The following is a 22914-nucleotide window of genomic DNA, read 5'->3' as shown; positions in this document are numbered from 1 at the left end:
TATATATATATATATATATATATTTTTTTTTTTTTTTTTTCTTTTTTTTTTTTTTTTTTGCACCTCTTGTAAATATCCCTAATGTAAGTACAACATTGATACCTGAACCAGTTTTCAAACTACTTTGCTAATTGATGAAGTAGAACTATATTTTACATCATCACAGCAATCAGCGAATACCTGCAGCTGCAAACTGATTCTTCCATATGTCCTCAGGGCCTAAAATGAAATGCACCCTAGCTGTGACAGTTTCAATATGATGCCAATTTCCTGGTACAAGCCAACAGTAGTAGTAGCATTTAAGAAATAATCAATAACAGCTTGAGGAAAATGGAAGGTAGTCTTATGTTGGAAATGTAATATCTGCTTTCTGGTTGTAAGTGGATTGTCTGGATGTTATACATCAGTAAGCTGTTATTTTCTTCAAGTGCAGATGAAACGAAACAAAGTTACAATTAAATACTGCATGATAAAAACATGAATAGCAGTATTTAATCTGTCAATAACATATTATGCAGAATATGATTCTGCCTATTAGTTATATCTACATAGCGCCTATTTCTATAGTGAAAATGGTTTGAAAATTGTCTCTTTCGTATCTGCCATTGTGTCTCTTGTTTTTTCCACACAAAACACTCACAAACACATGCACACAGTGACACAAATCAATGTTTGACTGAAGGAAGAGTAATTCAGTTCAGTTTATTTATTTAGCACCAATTCACAAAACGTGCCATCTCAAGGCACTTTACAGAGACAATTCAACCAGATCATATTCAGATCTGTTCAAAGTTTTCTAAGGAAATTAGCTGATTGCATCGACTAATTGACTTGAAGGCAATCCCTCACATCAAGCATGCTTGCAGTAGTAAAGTATTAAAAGTAGTAATGAAACAAAATTCTAAAAATGCTCTTAAAAATGCAAACTTGCAAATCTTTACCTTTATCTACCCTTTGTATTATGAAACACTGCAAAGACTTAAATATAGGACAGAGCAACTCATGAAAAAGTTTAAATTTGTTTTCCTCCTCAACTTTTATTAATTTTTACCTGCAATTCCACAGGAAATGCTCATGTAATTAATTTTTATTCTGTCTATAGGGACCATGATCTCCAACACCATTACAGGATTTCTGTGACTTTACTTTAGCTCCACCTGTGACTGCACTTGAGCGGGAAGCTTGTCTAACTCATTCAGACTACCTGGAACCTGATTTCTTAGTCTGCACATGTTGTCAGCAGTTTCTTTTTTTTCATGTGTAGCAAAAGGCACTCTGGCTGCTGACAGCAGGTTTACTTTTACTGAGCTGGTATTTCCAGACATCCCTGGCGAGGTTAATGCAAGTAAGGGGTATTTTGTAAATCAATGAGGAATATCCCATTTCATATTTGTCGTAACTAAGGGGATCTTATGTGTTCGGGATGGTTTCTTCGAATATCTTGGCATGTTGTGTTCTTGACCAATGCTTTTCTATTTTGTAATATTTTTAAAATCTCAGATTTTTTACCCCCATTCCTTCAATGCCAGTTTCATCAAAATAAAAAGTAAAAACTTTGAAAAAAATTGTTTAGAAATGTTAAAACCACAACATTTGTCCTGGTCAATTCTGGTTTCACCTTAAAATGACATTTTTCTGCATGTGGCAACAAAAACATGTATTATCGATACAATTATTTAAAAAATATGTAATATTTAGTTACTAACACATTATTTTGCATAGATTTTAAATCGGAGACAAAGTCGCTATCTAGTTGAAAACACCCAGAGGAAAGGAAAAACTGAAATGAGATGTCCAAAATGTTTAATGTACTTCTCCTATACAACTATGGGATATGTGTGACACAAAAGCAGACTGAGCTTTATTTCTCCTGTGCCTCTTTTTTTTTTTTTCCTGGAGCAAAAGGATGTACATTCTCATAGTTTCTCAAATCTTGTGTCCATTTTTGATCCCAAGCAGAGAATTCAGAGATTTCTCTCTGTGAACTCTGTTTACTCTCATCACAGCCTCCATATCCTTTTTTTGAAAGCATTAAACACAAGATTCATAGAATTGATTTCACATTCAAAACGTTATGCAACACTAAAATACAGTTAGATGAATTAGATGTTTCGGTAAAATAACTGTCAGGTAAATCTCCTGGTCAAGATCTGGAAATACATAATATAATTATTACCAAAGCATTAAAATAATGTATTGAAAAAGATTATTTTATGCCAACTATGAAACAAGGACTCATTGCATTATTACCAAAAACCTGGAAAAGACAAAAGATATGTCGATTATCTGAGCCCAATAACTTTATTGAATGTGGATTATAAATTATTCACCTTTATCTTTTCCAATCGACTAAAAAAACTGATTTGAGACAGATAGTTCAGGAAAATATAGTAGAATTCATTAAGGATAATTCTATACACAACAATAACCAGTTGGTTCTTGACTTAATAGACTATAATTCATTTATTGAAGATAAAGGCTTTGTTTTATTTTAAGTTTCTACAAAGCTTTTGACTCTATACAGCATCCCTTTATAATTTAATCCTTAGAGCATTTTTGCTTTGGTAAAACGTTAATGAAAGTGATGTATTTAATGTAAGGATATTAATAGTTTAGTCCCTCTTTCTTTAAAGGAACAAGCAGATTAGAAGCAGTGTTGTGCCTGAACGCGTTCATTGAACGAAAGTTCATGAACTCGTTCATATTTTGGGCGAACGTGAACTGAACGTACGGCATTACTGCCTGATGAACGTTATTGTGAACTCGTTCATTCTGGTGTCTGTGAACGGCACGCTCTCTCAGTTCAACTCCGTTCAATAGGTTGCCAGATTTCTATAGAGCCCTCCAGGCGAAACCCCGGCTAAATAACACCGTAAACAGGCCTTAATATGTTACCAATATATGAAAAAAAAAAAAAAAGAACTATGAACTAGTTCATTTTTTGGTTTTGAATTATGAACTATGAACTGAACTAGTTCATTTTCAAATGTGTGAACTGAACTTTGAACTAGTTCACGTAGAAAGAGAACTTTCCCAACACTGATTAGAAGAGCCATGGGGAATCTGACTGGGTTGCCTCTGCTCTCCATTATTTTTTATTTTGGCTGCAGAGTTATTGACTGCTTTTCTTCTTAATAGCCAAAATATTGAGCCTTGAATGTATTTTGCTATCATCTGATAATAACTCAGCTCGCTGATGTTACTCCTATTTTTCTGAAAGATAGAAAAAAAAACCCAGATCACTTTAGTTATAAAAAAAGATGCCTCTGGGTAATACTTAAATTTATTAAAATGTGAGTTAATGTCAATACATGATTATCAATAGGGCACTTTATATGGGATTCAAGTGAGAAGAATAAATAAAATATTTAGGCATGCCCATAAAAGATTATATGATTTGAATATTTTTCCTCTCATAAAAAAAAGTAAATACATCCTTTATTCCTGGCTACAAAGAGATATGTCCATCTTTTGGATGAATTTTGATCACCAAAGTGGAGACACTCTTGATTTACATATGCCATTTATTTTTTCACTATTGCTCGGTTGGGCGACAGTGGTGTTGGATGCTGGAGTTTGCCCTGGTTCTGGGTTGAAGCCCCAGCTCTGGCTTTCCATGTCCTTGTGCTCTTGGGCAAGTGACTTAAACTGCATGTGAAGAGAACTGATGGTGATCAGAGGGCCTGTATACGACAGCTTTGCTTCTGTCAGTGAGCTCCATGGCAGCTGTGGTTACAATGTGGCTTGCCATGATGGTGTGTGAGTGAGTGTGTAGCTGAATGGTAGTGAATGTGAAAATTCAAGTTTGACAAGGGATGTCATTTAAATCTCAACTATGACTCCTGTAATTTTAACGTCTCACTTGATTTTTGTTAGTTTTCTAAAATAGTAACTAAATGAAGCTGAGATGAGAAACTCAGATACGTCTCATGAGGTTTAGAAGAGCAGGCTTAGAGGAGTAACACTTTCCTATGATAATAAATATGGTGGAGAAGCTCAGAGAGCTATGGTATGATTTTACCTCTGATATTTTTTCTCATATTAAAGACTTGATGAAAAGATTATTTGAACTTCCCCTTTAAAAATTTGCAGCTGAGCAATTTGGAAAAGTAGCAACAGGGCAGCCAAAGTTATATAGAAATATAAATCTTGGGGGACTTCTAAAAGAGGAAATGCTAACTGGTACCCTGATAGCAGATTTATTTCCTCCCTTTTTTTAAGGGAAATAAATAAGGAATTTTATTTAAGTACTTCCATTAGAGGGATAAGAAAACTGGTGTAATTTTCTTTTTCTTTTTTGCAAACTCAAGTTGGTGGCAGATCAAAAATAGTAAATTCAAAAAATAAAATACATTTGTGTAATTGTTTACAAGCTGCCTTAAGAATGTAACCCAGTTATTAGACTTTAAAGTTGCTTTAAGGTGCATTATTATAACAGCAAGAGTGAAGAGAAGAAAACTATTTTTTTTTAAATAGGGCAAGGGCAAGAGACAGGTGGAAGCTGAATAGATCTGAACACAATGTGAGATAGTAAGTATCAGATAGAAATCCAGTAAGTTACAATTTAATGGAAGTTGTGACCAGTGCAGTCAAAATCAGGTGAGTTGAAAAACCTGGTTAAAGCAGCTTAACCAGAATAGATTTATATGTCATGTATATATATGTCATATAGTATGTATATCAGAAACACTGTGACTTGTAAAGACTGTAACTTCATCCTTGTTTTCATTGTTTCACTCCTACAAATAAAACAAGAGCCTACATTTTCACTCATCTGATTTTATGTTTTCATAAAAACAAATGAATGCTGCTAATGTTTGAGAGAACAATGCCTCTAAATGTAACAATTAAATTGCAGTGAAATCACTGGTAGCAGCTGAAATGGGACACAGCACATTGGTCTTTTGACTTAAAAATAAACACAGAACCACAATACTACAGAATACACTACCCCAACAAAATGATCTCCAACTCTATTGAAACCTATTAAACTGTTTTATTAATTTTTTACTTATGTGACAAGCAAAAAAATCATGATTCCAATACAAATCAATTAAAACTGTTACAACTGCATTTTTATTCACAAGATTTTTAGTTGCTACACTTTATTTTTTATCTTGTTAGAAGAAAATATCTCCTTGAGGGTAAAAAGCGGTCCCTGCTTTTGGATTCACAAGTCGTAATCAATATCAAGGAGATGAGATTTTCATTTAGTTTCACATCGCTTTCCATCAACTAACCTTTTATTTCATTACTCACGGTAGATAAATGTTGGTGGGGTGAGAAGTCCAGCCTCCCTCCCTCACTAATGAACATATGAAAACGTCTGACTAAACCTTTCCCTGCTCTGTAGTATATTGGCACTGATTTCACTCCTGAACCTCTACTTGCTCAGTTAGCACATTTATCCCTGACAGCAACATAAGCTACTGCAAAGTACAACATGGATATCAACTTCCCTCTTGTCAAATTCTCTGTAAGTGTAAACTGTCTTGTTAAGGCCCCTTGAGGTTTTGTCATCTCTGATTTGCGTATGAGCAGTTGTTGTTGACACAGCAGTATGTGCAGGTCAGCAGTGTCGCTGCAAGTAGGGGACAGATAGGGGACGAGCGCACACATCCACACAAATTAGTACCATTATCCTGACCTCACGGAAAGCCGGAGAGGTGAAAGGAGGGAAGATGGGATGAGGTGGTGAGAAGATGACAAATTGATCAATGAGGAGAGGAGAAGGGAGGACAGGTAGATAGATATGAGTACAAGAGAAAATAAAAACGGACAGGTGAATTTAGATGGATAACCATGCATCATGAATAGGTTTCAGTTTAAGGAAACATTTCCTTGTCATGGTTATGAATCCACACAATTTCTACAGCATTTTATTAAACCAAAATGGTTTATGTAGAATTTAATTAGCAGCACTTACTTGAGGGCTGCCAATTGAAACAATTCACACTCAATACTCACACAGAGGGATTCTAAACAGTTAGGTGCTTTAGAAATTAATATTTCATTACAGAAAATACCTCATTAATAAAATTAGCATATTAATAATTATTACTCTCAAAACCTCTTTTATATAATAATGTGCTGAACATGAATCCATCTTTGACTGCTTCTCCATCAGTGTCAAGGGCTTTGGTCCCTATTTCCACCAGTTTTTAGATAAAGATAGGGCACACCCAGACAGACATTCTAAGGGCAATTTAGCAACAAATACCAATACTGGTTGAATAGAAAATGAGTAAATGAAAATAATTTCTTAAATTATTCACAATAGCAGCAATACAACAATGGCTAGAAAAGATGATATGGTATTTACCAAACCCTGATTCGGGAGCAGCAGTGGTTCTCCATCCTAGTCCACAAGTACCACTACCCTGCATGTTTTTTATTTCTCCTCACTGCCACATACCCGACTTATATGAAGGAACAATTAAAAGGGTTCTTCAGCACTTGAAGTCTGTTGATGAGGTAATGCAATCATTTCAATCAGTTGTGCTGAATCTAAATAATCTAAGCATCTAAAACATGCAGGGTTTAGTAATTGTGGAGCAGGTTTAAGAATTACTAAGTTACGTCGATACAGCCCTATAGCGTGCAATCCAAAAATTATATATTTAGCTTTTTTTTATTTTACATTGTTTTACTAAATCCTTAACGGAAAAATTCAAAATTGCAGTGAAAGACATTTACATATATTTTAGATAGAGATGCATAGAAAAATAGATATTACTGCAATAAAACAAAGCTGAAATGAAGAGCACCAATCTACTCCAGGCTCTTTTGTATTCAGGTGCAGTAACAGAATATCGCCTCACCTCTCTAAAAATTGTCCTTCCTCATGTTTTAACACTGATATGCACTTCCACTTCTGTTGACGGGAATATGTGTATAACCTTCAGAAACCAGCATCAAATTGATTGATGTCTGCTTTGTTTCTTTAAACTCTGACATTGCATTTTCTTAAACGGCAGTTTTACTGTATGTAAGAACTGTCACACTAAGTTAATTTCCACACCATGACCTGCTCAAAACTGCAAAAATAATAAACTTTAACGACAAACAGAACTGAGCCTGCAGGTGGACGGTCACAACGTGAAGATGAAATTTATATGAAAGCATGAAAGTCAAAGGGACATCGAAACAGAAAAATGGAGAATTGAAAAGTTGAGAATGTTGTCTAAAACTTGATTATAAATGTGAAAATAGAATAAATACCGAAAATCCTATTTTCTTTATAGTTAGTATAATTTTAACCCGATCATTTTTGTTAATGAGAAAGGGTGTACATACACTATATTGCCAAAAGTATTTGCTCACCTGCCTTGACTCACATATGAGCTTAAGTGACATCCCGTTCCTAATCCATAGGGTTCAATATGACGTCGGTCCACCCTTTGCAGCTAGAACAGCTTCAACTCTTCTGGGAAGGCTGTCCACAAGGTTTTGGAGTGTGTTTATGGGAATTTTTGACCATTCTTCCAGAAGCGCATTTGTGAGGTCGCACACTGATGTTGGACGAGAAGGCCTGGCTCTCAGTCTCCGCTCTAATTCATCCCAAAGGTGTTCTATCGGGTTGAGGTCAGGACTCTGTGCAGGCCAGTCAAGTTCATCCACACCAGACTCTGTCATCCATGTCTTTATGGACCTTGCTTTGTGCACTGGTGCACAGTCATGTTGGAAGAGGAAGGGGCCAGCTCCAAACTGTTCCCACAAAGTTGGGAGCATGGAATTGTCCAAAATGTCTTGGTATGCTGAAGCATTCAGAGTTCCTTTCACTGGAACTAAGGGGCCAAGCCCAGCTCCTGAAAAACAACCTCACACCATAATCCCCCCTCCACCAAACTTTACACTTGGCACAATGCAGTCAGACAAGTACCGTTCTCCTGGCAACCGCCAAACCCAGACCCGTCCATCAGATTGCCAGATGGAGAAGCGCGATTCGTCACTCCAGAGAACGCGTCTCCACTGCTCTAGAGTCCAGTGGCGGCGTGCTTTACACCACCGCATCCGACGCTTTGCATTGCACTTGGTGATGTATGGCTTGGATGCAGCTGCTCGACCATGGAAACCCATTCCATGAAGCTCTCTGCGCACTGTTCTTGAGCTAATCTGAAGGCCACATGAAGTTTGGAGGTCTGTAGTGATTGACTCTGCAGAAAGTTGGCGACCTCTTCGCACTATGCGCGTCAGCATCCGCTGACCCCGCTCCGTCAGTTTACGTGGCCTACCACTTCGTGGCTGAGTTGCTGTCGTTCCCAAACACTTCCATTTTCTTATAATACAGCTGACAGTTGACTGTGGAATATTTAGGAGCGAGGAAATTTCACGACTGGATTTGTTGCACAGGTGGCATCCTATCACAGTTCCACGCTGGAATTCACTGAGCTCCTGAGAGCGACCCATTCTTTCACAAATGTTTGTAAAAACAGTCTGCATGCCTAGGTGCTTGAATTTATACACCTGTGGCCATGGAAGTGATTGGAACACCTGATTCCAATAATTTGGATGGGTGAGCAAATACTTTTGGCAATATAGTGTATGTGCAATCACACCGTGTGGGATTATATAGATATGTTTTACACTCTACAGCTGCCTTATTAAATAAAATGTATATTGATTCTTAATAAGTTTATTTTTTTGTCCTAATCAGGAAGCAACTCTCTGATATTCACATACACCCCCCCCCCCCCCACCCACACACAATCTTTTGTTTGCTATTTGTAGGGAGAACGATGTGCTGACTATCATTAATTTCTATGATTTCCTATTCCTATTGATTTCAGTCATTTTCCAATCTTTCTATGCCTTATCCCTGAAAACAACTCTAAACCTAAGCATTAACACTGCAAACATAACCCTAACCTTAAAGGTATTGTGGTAGATTTTCTCCATTTTTTTTTAAAGACACACCGTCTCAATAAAAAAAAAAAACTATTAATATGCACAAGCCTGTACCCGCTCCCGAGAGGGAATGCCTATTAAATGCCTATGAGATCATGCGCCAGCCTATTTCTCCTCATTCACGCTCTATTTAAAATTTGCTATTCTCATAGCTAATTCAAGCAAACTCAGTTAACTTACCGTTTCGACTGATGATCACTGCTTTTTGCTCCCCACTGGTCACGTAACTTCTCCTCCACTGCGCCTGTGCTATCTTTATTATTAGTTATTAGTCCCCGCTGTCGATTAGCGACAGCCTATGGTGACAGTGGAACACTGTGACAGCAAATCCCACGATACTTTGCAAGGAGAGCTCTCTGTGCAAAGCATTCAGGGATTCCCTGGATTCCTTTCTTTTCTTCTCATACACTTCATAGACAGTTTTTCTCTTACGACCCTCGGCCATTTTCCAAAAACCATGGTGAAAAAGGTGAGCTTCAATGATTGTCTGCATCCTTAGCTCACCACACATATACGCCTGAAAGTGAGCATGCGCAGGAAAAGATAGCTTACATGATGAGCATGTAGGACGACCTTAATGAAACATATCACCTAAATGATTGACTTGTAGGAGGACCACTTATTTAGATGATCCACCTGGAAATAAAAGATTGTCCTCTATACCTTTAAGATAAACACAATTCACACCTTACTCCTAAACCTAACTCTGTCCTTACTCTGATGCCCAAACAGGAGCACACACACACACACACACATTCAGAATGCAGTTTCACACCTTCCCATTTCCATTCCTTTTTTCTCTCTCTTAGTCTAATTTATTTATTAATGACATTATTAAAGGAGTCTCCACATGAGTCAGTTACCGATCATACCCCATGGGTGTGCCTGCTGGGTGATCTTTAAATGTGTGTGTGATCAAAGTTAGTGTGCTTGTGAATGATGTGAAAAAGAGTGCGATCATATCCACAGATAACGAAAACACGTTTTTTTTTCTTTTTACACGTTAAAGTGGCTGAACTAACTTGTTTTGCCTAAAACTTTAGGTTACTTGTTGCAATGACATTGGAGATTTCTAAGTACCAGTCGAAATAAGTCAAATACATTTCACTTAGGCGCAATATAATTTTATAATCCTTTTTATTAATGAATTAAAATTCTTCATTAACTTGGTTTACTGAATTCTCTATATGCCATTGGCTCAATTGTAGTATCAACTGATCAAATTATTTCCTTAAGACAAATTATTTTATGGTTGAAAACAAAGCACTACAAATATCATAGCTGATTTAGCTTAACAAATGTTGTAGGGAGTTTAATGTTTGAAAAAAATCTACTGCCATACCTTTTAGAATAGCTGTGTGTCAGAAGGAAATGCTCTGATGTTAAATACAGTGAATGGACATGATATAGTCGGAAGATTTGGCAAGAAAAATGTCTAAGTCTTATTCAATGTGCATATTTATCAAACACATATCTACACTGTACATGTTAAACATGAGGGGCCTTTATAATAATTTGCTAAAAGTTTCTCCATATTTGTGTTTTTGTATTATTATTTTCATTTTAAAAACCTTCAAATAAGAAAATCCAACCTTAACATTGGTTGTACATCTCCAGCCTATTTCAGTGCTCTTATACGTGACAACAATGTGTTTTGGGGTTGGTGCCAAAGTATATATTAGGTGTCTACTGACATTAAGAAAGGGAAGTGAAAGCTGAGTTTGCACTTGTATGTCCTTTTTAATATAACATGCCTCATTGAAATATACTTAAGCAGTGTAAAATAATTTCCATTGGTGCTGATAAAGCTTTTCCCCTTCTATAAACTAATGTATGTGCATATACAGAAATTACATTTTTGCTTTATTCAAAATAAAAAGATAATCTAGAAGAAATATATTGCAGACATTTTGACATGTAGCAAATCTTTGCAGTCCACTGCTTTAGTTTGTTTTACATTATTTAATTTATTTGCTGCGTATGTCTTTTGAGGGCCAGAAGGGGGAAAACATATTTGTACTCAATTACAATCATTTTTGTTTGCTGGGATTCTTAATTTTATGTTATGCATTCAATCACCAGCCCATTATCATAGATCAAAAATAACACCGAGGTTTTTTACTTTATTATCTTAAATAACACTAAAACTAATTTAATAGTGTTAAATATAACACTAGCCACAGTCAAAAACCCCATTTATCTGTTTGTTGGGACACAGTGATGTTATTTCTCATGGGAATTAATGCATCACAGTTGTTTAAAGTAGCAATTATTAATTTAATTTAATCTGAAGACATTAATAGACTATTTTTTGGAAAAAATCCAAAGCAGTGAAACTATTTCACCATACAAATGGCAAAATAAAGGTTCAAGTTGCCTTAATGGTCTGGCTGTTGACTCAGTACCAAGCTGTCTGTGCTAGCCTTGGCATGAACTGTTTTTCCTTTTCCAGTTTTTTTTATGTATTTCTGTGAGCAATTAAATCTATCCTCTTAACCTCTACTGTAAACTTCCATGAAGTTCATCCATGTTTTATGTATAGGTATTTTAGGTATAGGTAACCTGTGTAGTAAAAATACTCATATTAATTCCATCTTCTGCCAAATAATAAATCACAAATTCAATTGAAACATTGTGATAAAAATGTTATAAAGAAAAAAAAAATCTGTTGTCCTCTAAAATTCACTTCCCTTATGTTTTTTTTTCTTTTTTCATTTAAATGTTAAATGCTATTACATAGATTTCTCTTTTCTCCTTTGGGTTAAGTAAAAAAAATCATTGACCTCTTAAATAGTTTAGTTTAAGGCTGATATCAATAAGCTAACACATGTTTATATATATATATATATATATTTGTATATGTATATATATATGTATATATATGTATATGTATATATATATATATATATATATATATATATATATATATATATATATATATATATATATATATATATATATATATATATATATATATATATATACATATATATATATACATACGGTATATATATCAATATATATATATATATATATATATATCAACTCCCAGGCAGATGTATCCTTAATAGATCCACAGGGAAGAGAATAGTCAAATTCTATTTTATTCTGTATTTCATCTATTCATTAATTCTGCAAGCTTCACTTAAAATTAGTTATATTTTTTTCCTTATATTTAAACCTTAAATTTGATTTTGAAAATATAGAAAAAAGAAGCAAAGAGTAGAAAGAAAAACTGCATTGCCTTAATCAGCTGCACTATATATGCGTATCACACTTTATTCTTGTTAGCAGCCAGTGTTTGGCATCTGCTGCAGGGTTATTACCACGGGAAAGGCCAAGCAGTGGAACTGCCTTTACAGAGGTCAGACATCTGTTCGTTTTCATACTACGCCCCTAATGTTTACATCCACTTAAGCTTCCCTCACTAAATGTTATGAAACCATGTAGTGTAAAATTGAGAGGGCAAAAGCTGGCATGGTACAAGCAGGTAATCAAAAACCTGATTAGTGTTCTGTTGAACAAATAGGCTGGACAGAGCCCACTTACAGGTTCACACTAATTTGTCCTTGGTTGAACTGAGCCCCGAGATGCATATTATTACTCTAACAATGAGATTACCTTTGAAGCAGTTTTAGTGATAGTATCGTCAGGTTTTAAAGTTTTAAAGATTTACCCTGTAGATAATTTATAGGTTTACTTTTATATTTCAACATGCAATTGTTTTAACAGATGCTCAAATATTGTTTCACTATTTTTTTTCAAGCAGTCATATTGCAGTTAGTTCAGTAGGTTTTAATGAGTCTTTTGCACCTTTTCAGTTTTTAAGCCGTCCCTCAAAATTCATTTTCTAATCAAGTCCTTAGATTGTTTTCCTTAGTTTAAAAAAATACTCCTTTATTATTATGAGAGTTTTAATTGCGTAGCTCTTTTGATCATCTTTAAGGTTGGGCCAAGTTCCAAAAATGAAGATTGTATTGTTGTCTTCATTTCTGGAAAATTTTAGTGTAATACCATCTCAACATTTTTACATTTTTGAAGTCTTTGCGTCCCACTTATAACTGTAGGATTCTGCATTAAGGTTTGACTAAGGTTAAGTTTAAACTACAAGAAAATATTATTGACAACTTAGGGTGAGACTACCAGAGTAATTTTAAAACAATAAGCAGTAATTTAACAACTTTCTGCTGATCACTTTTTCATTGTTGGTGTCCTTAATTAAAATTATGTCAGACAAATATAAAAAAACAACTACACGATTTCTTTAAAGTAATTTACTAATAGTTGAACTTGGATAACAACATGTATTTTCCAAACACTAGTATTGTTTGTTCTAACCTTAGTACTGTTTTAAGTGAACAAACCTGTTTTCATTTAACCCTTAATTAAAATTTTTACTACACAACATGAGTCAATTAATCTCACAGACCTTGGATGCAGCTTTTGCCCCAGTGCTTTGTTAAACTAAACAGGGTCTATACCAACAGCGTGAACCCAGCACTCAAGCTAATCCTGCTATTTTTCTATCTATTTTCTAAGGAAGTGAAAGATGCCAAGAAAACATTAAATGTGAAGTATTCAAGAGGTCAAAAACAGCCTCTTATTTTATTTGGCCAATTTTTCTGCTTAGGGGAGGTAAACTCTTTTCACTAAATGATGCCTTATTATAGGTCAGTAAGTATCCTTTTCCTATCCATGATCATTTAAAGGGTTTTGGATTAAGGAAATCCATAGTGCCATACAATTTTTTTTTTTTTTTGAGCTCAGACCATGTACCACTCACACATTGGGACATAACTTTCATATATCACAAATTTAGATCAGCAATTTAACTCATATTAGTGTATAAATCATTAGCATTCAATAATTTGTTTTTTCTCAAAAGCAGATTATGAGAGCCTCACTTATTACACACTAATATTTTTATTTTTAGGATTATAATAAATGCATTACCCACTACTTTATTTTGAAAAAGAAAATATGTGAGCTGTACAGATCATCAAATGAAGATATAAACATGAATACACTGATACAGGATCTCTACAGAAGTTGTACTGCAGATCAGGTAAGAAACATAATATCTGAAATATTTCCAGTAACAGTTTGACACAAAAGTAGTAGCAGAGTAAAATTCTGTAAAATTGGCATTTACTGAAATTTAACTTAAACCATTGACAAGTTTGTTTGTTTTTTGAGAAAATTTGTGCTAAATTGCTTGCCATAAACAAAAACTTATAATTAGTGGATGCTTTGATGTTAATCTACAAAGATTGCATGCACAATGGATACCAAGTGCAACAACAGCAGTGATTTTGACTGCCCTGTTAACATGAGAAAATTGTAATGTAATATAATACTGGCAGTTTGAGGGAGCAGGCTGGCCATAAGAATGATATGAAGTTAAAAGACAATTAGTTAGGGGTTGTAGTCAAAATACTTGAAAAAACATCTGTAATAATACTACCGTATTTTCACGACCATAAGGCGCACCGTACTAAAAGGCGCAGTCTCAGTTATGTGTCCCATTTCTGTATTTAACACACACATAAGGCGCACCGGACTATAGGGCGCATTTTTTATATACAGGTACATGTCCTCTACTACGTTTAAATAGCTCTACTGCGTATTTTAAAAATACAGCGGGCCCAAAACTGAGTATGACTGTGCTTTATTCATGTATTTATTACAAAGTATTAATCAAACCTGCGAGCTGGCCATGAGACAGACACATCGCAGATGACACAGCGCTGTGATCACTCCTAAATTAACTTAAAATCCTGAAACCTGCCGACGGAATATGTTCGCTTTTATTACCGGTATCCTGGTGCCTGCAGTTTAAATTATTTAGATGAAAAACACCTGCCAGCCGCCGCGGTGAGGCTGCTGTTGAAGGGATTTACTGTCAGTGTACCGCTGGTATGTGGGGGTCTGAGCGCCTCCGACAGAAATAGATAATCTGGATGAACTGACTGCAATTATTAAGTTTTCAGGTGGACTTTCTCACTTAAAAACATATTAAAACTACTTTATTCCCCCTGATCACAGCAAATATAGCTGCAAGATTTAGATTATTTAGATGAAAAAACACCTGCCAGCCACCGCGGTGAAGAGGAGGAGACGCGCCCACAGGCTGCTGTTGAATTAAGTTTTCAGGTAGAAAAATAGAGCGGGAGCAAAACTGAGTATGTTTGTGCTTTATTCATGTATTTATTACAAAGTATTAATCAAACCCATCAAAGTCATCATCCTCTGTTTCTGAATTAAACAGCTGCGCTAAATCAGACATGCCAGTTTCCCATTCTTCGCTGTCAGTCACTTTCCGTGCAGCGCGGCTCCTCAGAAATAATGCCGGCTTTTGCGAAAGCTTGAACAACAGAGCCAGCAGACACATTAGTCCAAGCATCTACAATCCATCCGCAAACGGTGGCGTAATCTGCCCGGCGCTGCCTTCTTATCCTGAAACTGTGGTCTCCGTCTGTCATCCACCGCTCCCACGCCGCTCGCAGCCTTACTTTGAACGGCCGCTTCACACCGATGTCGAGCGGTTGAAGCTCCTTTGTCAGACCCCCGGGATAACGGCGAGCACAGCGTTCATTTGATTCACCTTTTTTTCACATCGGCTGTGAGATGGGCACGCAGCGATGGTGATGCGTGGAAAAAAGCACCTGGTCTCCTCACATACACCTGCCTTTCACCCTCTTCTCATCCATCCAGCCTTTTTCATTTGCGTTAATATCATGTCATCAGAGCGCTGTTTCTGTCTCGCTGTCAGCTCCCAGATCAGCTTCTCTGATTGGTTGATGTGGCGCGTCCAGCAGCAAAACTTCAATTTTTCCATCTCGAGCAGCAGCAGCGCGTTGGCGGTGCGTCAGATGCTTAAACGCTCCCAACGTGCTGCACCTGCAGCTCAAAACGCACCGCGGGACCTTTTGCTGCACCTATACGCGCGTCAACCATTGACTTTGCATGTAAACTCGCTGCTTCTGCTGCACCTGCTGGGTCCGGTTCACACCGATGTCGAGCGGTTGAACAGCGAGCACAGCCTTAATTTGTTTCCCCATGTTTTTCACATCAGCTGGGAGATGGGCACACATGGAGTTACATATTAACAGCGATGGTGATGAGTGGAAAAAAAACACCTGGTCTCCTTACATTCAGCCACTCTTTCATCATCTCCTCAATGAGGTGGTCTCAAAAGTCGCAGTTACAACACACATAAGGCGCACCGCACCATAGGGCGCACCGCACATTTTGAGGGAAAAAAAAGACGTTTAAGTGCGCCTTATAGTCGTGAAAATACGGTAATAATAATTAATATTCTTCACAATGCACTTTACATATAAATATATCAAAGTTCTAAGGACAAAAGTAAAAAAAAAAGATTAAAGGGAAATTATTAGGGAAAGTTAGAAGATCCCCTCTGCCCCAGTTCCACATCTGACTGGCAGTCCAAACAGGAGCCCTCTGTGACTTAAAGGTCGATCAAGCTCTAAACAGCTGTATCTACCTCCACCAGCTCTTTCACAACATTATTTTGAAATGCTGGCCCAGGATAATCTAATACAACATAATGATACTTTCTTCAAAACCTGTTAAACAGGCCTCTTCAGTTCCAAGCCTCAAGGGCTGATGTCCTGCTTCTGTCATATAAGCCAAATGGCTGAATTACGTCCTTGGGATGGAGTAAAGTTCTTCAGATTCCTGCTAATGAACTGATTATATAACCCAGGTGTTGCTGAAGCAAAGGATATTACCCCTCAGGGACTAGAATTGAAGAACTCTTCCATAGAGGAAATATACGTAAATGCAAAAAATATTTGCAATCACTTTCAGATTTCAGAAATCTTTATTTTTTTGTGTGTGAGGAATGGAATAACATTTGCATATCATCCCCTGAGTAATTTGCTAATTTGGGGCATCAGCATATGTTCTGCATACTCATGAAGGCAACAGGCTAAGGTGATTGTTCTTACTGTGCGTATTTTAGAAAAGCAATTTGATTTGCACCTTGTTACTAGATCAGCTTTATGCCTGAACATTTTCTAAGAAATTTAATTGAATGTAATACATGTAAACCAGGTGAAGATCAGGTCTTTAATTTGTTTTCAGCGAGTATTTCATACAGAGAAATAAAAAGGATATTTGATTTAAATAAACAATAGCCTCTGCTCAGATAATATAATCACACATTGTTGCAAATTTCCTAAAACAGAGAGAGATGCTGTTTGAAAAACCATGGGAATCAGTTTTAGTATTAGCCATATAAAATGGCTTCAATCTCTGAGAATAAATAATATGAATTTTCAAAAAATGAGGACAATTCTTGGCAGACTTGGCAGCTTCAAGCACAGCTTTAACTTCCAAATTTTAACATATTTTCAGAAATTTTTGAATTATTGCTTCAGTCTCTATATTATGTAAGTCATGCTCTTTTCTTTTTTTAAACATATAAACCCATCAAATTTAAGTATAATATTCATGATCAGATTTTCCCTGCTGTTCCAATGATCTCAACTGTAGGACAATTTAGGTACGTTTTTTCTATATTCTGTTAAAATGCCTAACTGTATGCACATAATATATCACAACTGCTGAATAAGATAATTGGACATAAAGTTATCTAACTGTAGAAAGAAGTTAGTTCTACTTCAACATTACAGCTTAGAACATGCAATAAAAAAATCAACTATTACATCCAGATACTTAAGTATCTCTCACACTAACATAAGCATATATGCACACATACACACCCACACACTCAAGCCTAGGCCACAATAGGACCCTTCAAACGGACATATTTGGGGCAGTTTTGACTTATATCCTTATGCAAATAACCATTCTAATTTGCATTGGGCCTATGAACATTTCGGGAAAAAAAAACTTCAATCCAGCCCACACTTTCCTTTTATTTTAAACTCTTAGGACCTTTCTCACAAAGACAGAGACAACAAAGTCAGAAAGGTACAAAGTAAAAGATGATATCATACAGTAACTTCTTACTGCCATTTGGATGACTTACTTAAGGCTACATCAAGCACAGGCAATAACAGCACAATCCTTTGCAGTAGAGTAATTTAAATAAATGTCTCTCAAAGTGACCCCAAAACAGATTACAGTTTCATTGTTAAATTCATACTATTTAAATTCTTTTTTTCTCCAAAGGTTTTGTTAAAACCTCAGTCGCCATAATTCAATATCTGTTACTTAATCTCTTTCTGTATGTTTAGAATTGCATATTTCCTCCATAACCCTCTTCATTGTTTGAGTTTTGGTGTTTCGCTATTAAGCTTACTTCTCAGCTGTCACTACCCATCTCTTAATTACACACTTTCGTTGTGAAGAAAAGCAGAGTGTAAATGGCTATTAGAGAATGTTTGACTCTGCACTTTTACAAATTCAAAATGACAGGCCCAGAGATAAGATGCTAACTTCAGAGCGTTTGCGTGTCCAGGCACCTGCCAACCACTCTCTCCATCAACTCGCTATTATCTCAGCTGCCAGCGAATAATATATGTGGCTTCAGACGGCTAATGACAGTACTTTAGTGCTTGATTGTGCCTGTGTGAACGTGTGGGTCAGAAAATAAAATGTGCCTAAATTACAGCCATATGAAACTATGTGAAGAGGCGATTGGCCTATGTGGGTTTCTTAAATGACCAACACTTGGGGCTTAATACCATCAGATAGATGGTTAGTTTGTCCCTCTGGGCCTTCCTTTATCCACTGTGTGGGCCCCAATTGGATGATAGCATTCCTAAAGTTAGATGGATTGGATTGCTTGAGGCACTGATATGAGTGGCAAAAGACTGGGGGAGAAGAGATGGAAGGAGCGCACAAAGAAAAGTTTGCAAATGTAACATGAGAGTGAGGGAGATGGATGAATGGCTTTATGCTTAGAAAATGTATATCTGATGCAGACTAACAGAGAAAATTTCACACAAAGATTGGCAGAAGGAGGTGAACAGTAACTCTAAATCCAGACAAATCATTTGGCTTAAAGGGAAATGAATACAGATGTAAATAAATGACTTGGCCTAGGAAAATTGCAGGCAATGGGGTTGAGTGGGTGGTTGAGTTTTGGGACTTCTGGGCAAATTCTAGGGATGGGAAGAAAAGTTAAGTGAAGGATGGGTGCAGTTAATTCATTTTGTGGTCTGGAGATTAGGTGCTAAATGTACCAAAATTAATGAGAAAATCCAACATATTGAAATATTTTATAGACATTTTTTTTTTTCATTTAGTGTTTAAGTTAGTTTCTATGTTGCTCAGATAGTTGCAAAGATTTCTAGAATGACTGAGACAAGTCTAAGGACTTTGCATTGCATCAACTTTTGCTTGTGACAAGAGGACAGGGATTGATGGGTCGTAAAATCATACTGTACATATCTGCTTATTTACTATTCTAGTATTATTCCTGTGTTAATCATCCAAAGAAAAGCTTAGATGAGTGCCTTTTCCATCTAATAATTCCTTTAGTCCAATAAATAATTGAAATGGATACTTTTAAGTGTTGCTATAAAGGTTGCCGTTTTCTTCAGCACAGGTCATAACGTCTTTCTTCTGGCTACTCTACTCTGGCTAACTCTACTCTTGATTACTCTACTAGGTACATTTTCTGCTTTGGATTTTGAAAAGAATACACAAAAAGAACAGACATGAATCTCAAAATTATGAAAACGTCTTATTTCATTAGTGTTCTTATTTCATTATTAATTCTGTAATAAAGAGCATGTACTTTTCTTTCCACACTCTTGCTTTTGAACTTACTAAACTTAAGTTAAAGACCTCCTGCCTCTTCAAGGAAAAAAATTTGGAGCTATTTTTCAAACTTTTCTGGTTCGTCTGAAACGAATTTTACTAAGAAGATTTGCCAAACCAATGCTCTAAATTACACACATAGCGACCAGTCACAGCATGGTCCTCGACAATGACTTCTGTCCTCCTTAAACTTCACTGGAAACCAAACACTACTACTATAACCTTGCATTTCTCACACTTAATTATACCTGAAAAAAAAAAATGATTTGAAGAATTCGTTTGGGGCACCAGCAGTCAAACATCCCTTTGATGTTAACAAGCGGTAAATCAGGTTTCAGAAGGAGAGGAAGATGAAGAAGGAGACTGTGCAAAGATGGGGGGAGGGTAAAACAGAGACAAATGTAAAAGAAATGGTCCAGCAGAAGAAAATAAAGGATGTTAAGATAGATATAAATAATGTCAGAATAAGAGAAGAATAGGAGAAATTGAATAGACAAAGCCAGCGGGAGCAGGTTGGGCACATTTCCTTTTATGCCGGGTCGATTGTTCGACCACAAAGGAAAAGTTGAAATTGAAAACTATTCCACATATAAAAAAATACATTTGGCTTTGATGAATAAAATGGTAACCTCTATTCGGATAACGCATGAAACTGACATTTTTGGCGATGTTTAGAATCAGTATTGGTTCATAATTACAAAAATAAATAAATAGAAAAACATATATATAAAAAAAACATTTCTAGGACTATCTAAAATAATGGACAGTAAGCAAAACAAAAAATTATATTTTTTATTTAAAGAAAATATATATACAGTTATGGAAAATAATATAATTTTTTTGTTTACTGTAAGTTTAGGGGTTTTCTTACCGCAAAATATTAATTTCCAACTAACCATAGAGATCATTTTGTGTACTTGCTTGTTAGACTTTTACAACACCACTCACTGCTTGTTTGAGTGATTGTGTCATTTTAGATTAAACAAGCAAGCAAGTCTTCTCTTTTTTTTTCTTTTATGTTATGCATTATTCTTACATAACAATGTGTTCAATTACAGAAAATTAGCCGCGTTTTAAAGAAAAAAGAGTGTGAAATTAACCTCCAAAATGCTGGTTCCTGTTCACTTTGGGGAAATATGAACTAAACACGACGTTAAGTAGTGAATGCTATTCTTGCTGTCAGAACAAAGATGGATTTGAAGATACATTAAGGCATTAAGTGAATGTCTTGCCACTATTTCTACAGCTGGATTCACTAAATTAAATCAGTTAGATATTGTAAGACCTCAAACACATTCTGCTTCACACATCAGGCAAACTCATTTCTCCTGTTCTGCTCTCTGCTTAAGGTTTCTTCAAGGTGTGACCAGGTTTTGGTCAACGGCAAGGAAATGCGAGGTAGACAGTCCTTGGCAGTCAACTTTACCTACCTCCACCTGTCTGCTCAGCTGCTGCTCACTGTGTGGGTTCCAAAGCTACCTCTGCAGATAGATGTGTCAGATACCGAGCTGAGCCAGGTCAAAGGCTGGAGGGTGCCGATCACCACCAACAAGAGGTAATTTACCTGTCTGACCTCAGGGAGTGAGTGATGGGAGGGGGTGGAGATCCCACTGTGGAGGATGAAAGCATTTTGATCTGTGCTTTTCAAAAAATAAAAACTCTGATTCAGGCTCCAAAAGCGATTTCTCTGCTTGCATTCCCTCTGCATCTTTCATATACATTGCCATTCATTGTACTGTACGACGGATAAGGAAGACATTTCATCAATAGCATATATTTGAAAAAGTAGTTTAACATTTTAGCCGGTTTTTTTTTGTTTTTTTTTGTCCTTCTTCTAAACACTTGCTACTTAAAGCCTGGCGTACACTGTACGATTTTTTTCAATCGTTGCACGCAGCTACAGCTCACACTGTATGACGTAACCGCAGGGTTTAAAGTTCACAGCTCAGGTAGACGCGATCTACCTGCTCACACTGTATGTGTAAAAACCACGTCAGACTCAGCTCCGCAATGAGATAGAGCTACTCTGACTCGTCTATCCAGAAGCCAAACGAGTAGAACGGGGATATGAAGCTCACTAGAGAGAAATGCACTGCCTTGGCAATTTGTGCAATTTTGTGTGCTGAAAGCCCCAAGAAGAAAAGGCGACAACCTATTTGGACAAAGACATGGCTGAGCAAACATGGCAACTAGGGTCCTTTTTTGCGTATGCGCACTGAGCGATTTCCCAACGACGGCTGACTGAATTTCAAACACGTTTGATTTTCTCCCGACCTCATTCCTAATCGGGAGGCAGTCGTGAAAGGTTGATCACCCTTCGTTACCCCCTGTACACTACACTATGCATGACGCACAATCAGACCGAAATTCGGCCCGATCGGAAAATTCATGCACTACTGGAAAATCAGCCCGAAAAGGGCAAAAAAATTGTACAGCGTATGCCCGGCTTAAGCAGGTCATTACTTTTTTATTTATTTACACACCATTAACTCACTCTTTTTGTATACAGTGTTTTTCTGAAGGATTTAAAACTCCTACTGGTGTAATATATGATGTTTATGTGTTTTATGCTTTGCTTTTGCTCAATTTGTTATTAAATAAAGCCTTTTGTGTATGTTTTTTAACAATGATGCTGCATGACCAGAAATGTGATTATTGTGGATGTGCACAGGGGGTAAACAAGGAAATAAGTCAGCAACTTCCAGGCAAATTGTGAAAATAACGAAGTAAAGTCTAAGATCCAGTTTGAAAAGGGGCAACAAAAATATTAGATTCCAATAGTGATAAGATTGATAAGTGATTGAAAGACAGGATGAATGTGGGTGTTTTTTTTTTAAGTGTAAGTTAAAGCATTTAGATATTGCTGAGAAGTTGATTGATTAATGAGTTAACAGCCTTACTTATACTGATATTAATGCATTTCTTAGTCTCAACAGTGGGTCTAAGCGCAAACAACATAATAACAATAAATTTATCGATATAAACAGAGCAATCAGATGTGCAGCTTTCTTCTACAGCTGCTAAAATCCAAAATATCACTCAAGATTAGGCTTCAGTTCAGGGCTGATCAGCAAGGCAATTATTGGGGAAATAGTATTTTACATATACGTATCACATTACTTGGCAAAGACTGCTTATTATGATGTTGAAATTGATACAAAATGAAATATTTTATTAAATGTTAAAGATATAGTGGGTAATGTACTTTTATAATAAACTATTGGTTGTCCAGCATAACAATCTTTGTCA

The 22914-nt window shown here is 36.2% G+C and overlaps 1 protein-coding gene across 1 annotated transcript in view; it reads left to right on the top strand.

Annotated features, from left to right (window-relative positions):
• LOC119773570 (transmembrane protein 132C-like) overlaps positions 1-22914 on the top strand; it is a 163361-nt gene that overhangs the window by 126181 nt on the left and 14266 nt on the right. The window contains exon 4 of the mRNA XM_038270575.1: positions 21015-21220. Coding sequence (XP_038126503.1) covers positions 21015-21220 — 206 coding nt within the window. The remainder of the gene's footprint in view (positions 1-21014; positions 21221-22914) is intronic.

This window comes from Cyprinodon tularosa, unplaced genomic scaffold, assembly GCF_016077235.1.
Source record: "Cyprinodon tularosa strain WSP-4 unplaced genomic scaffold, ASM1607723v1 ctg769, whole genome shotgun sequence".
NCBI lineage: Eukaryota > Metazoa > Chordata > Actinopteri > Cyprinodontiformes > Cyprinodontidae > Cyprinodon > Cyprinodon tularosa.
The sequence above is the reverse complement of the archived record's forward strand: the minus strand, read 5'-3'. Positions and strand labels throughout refer to the sequence as shown.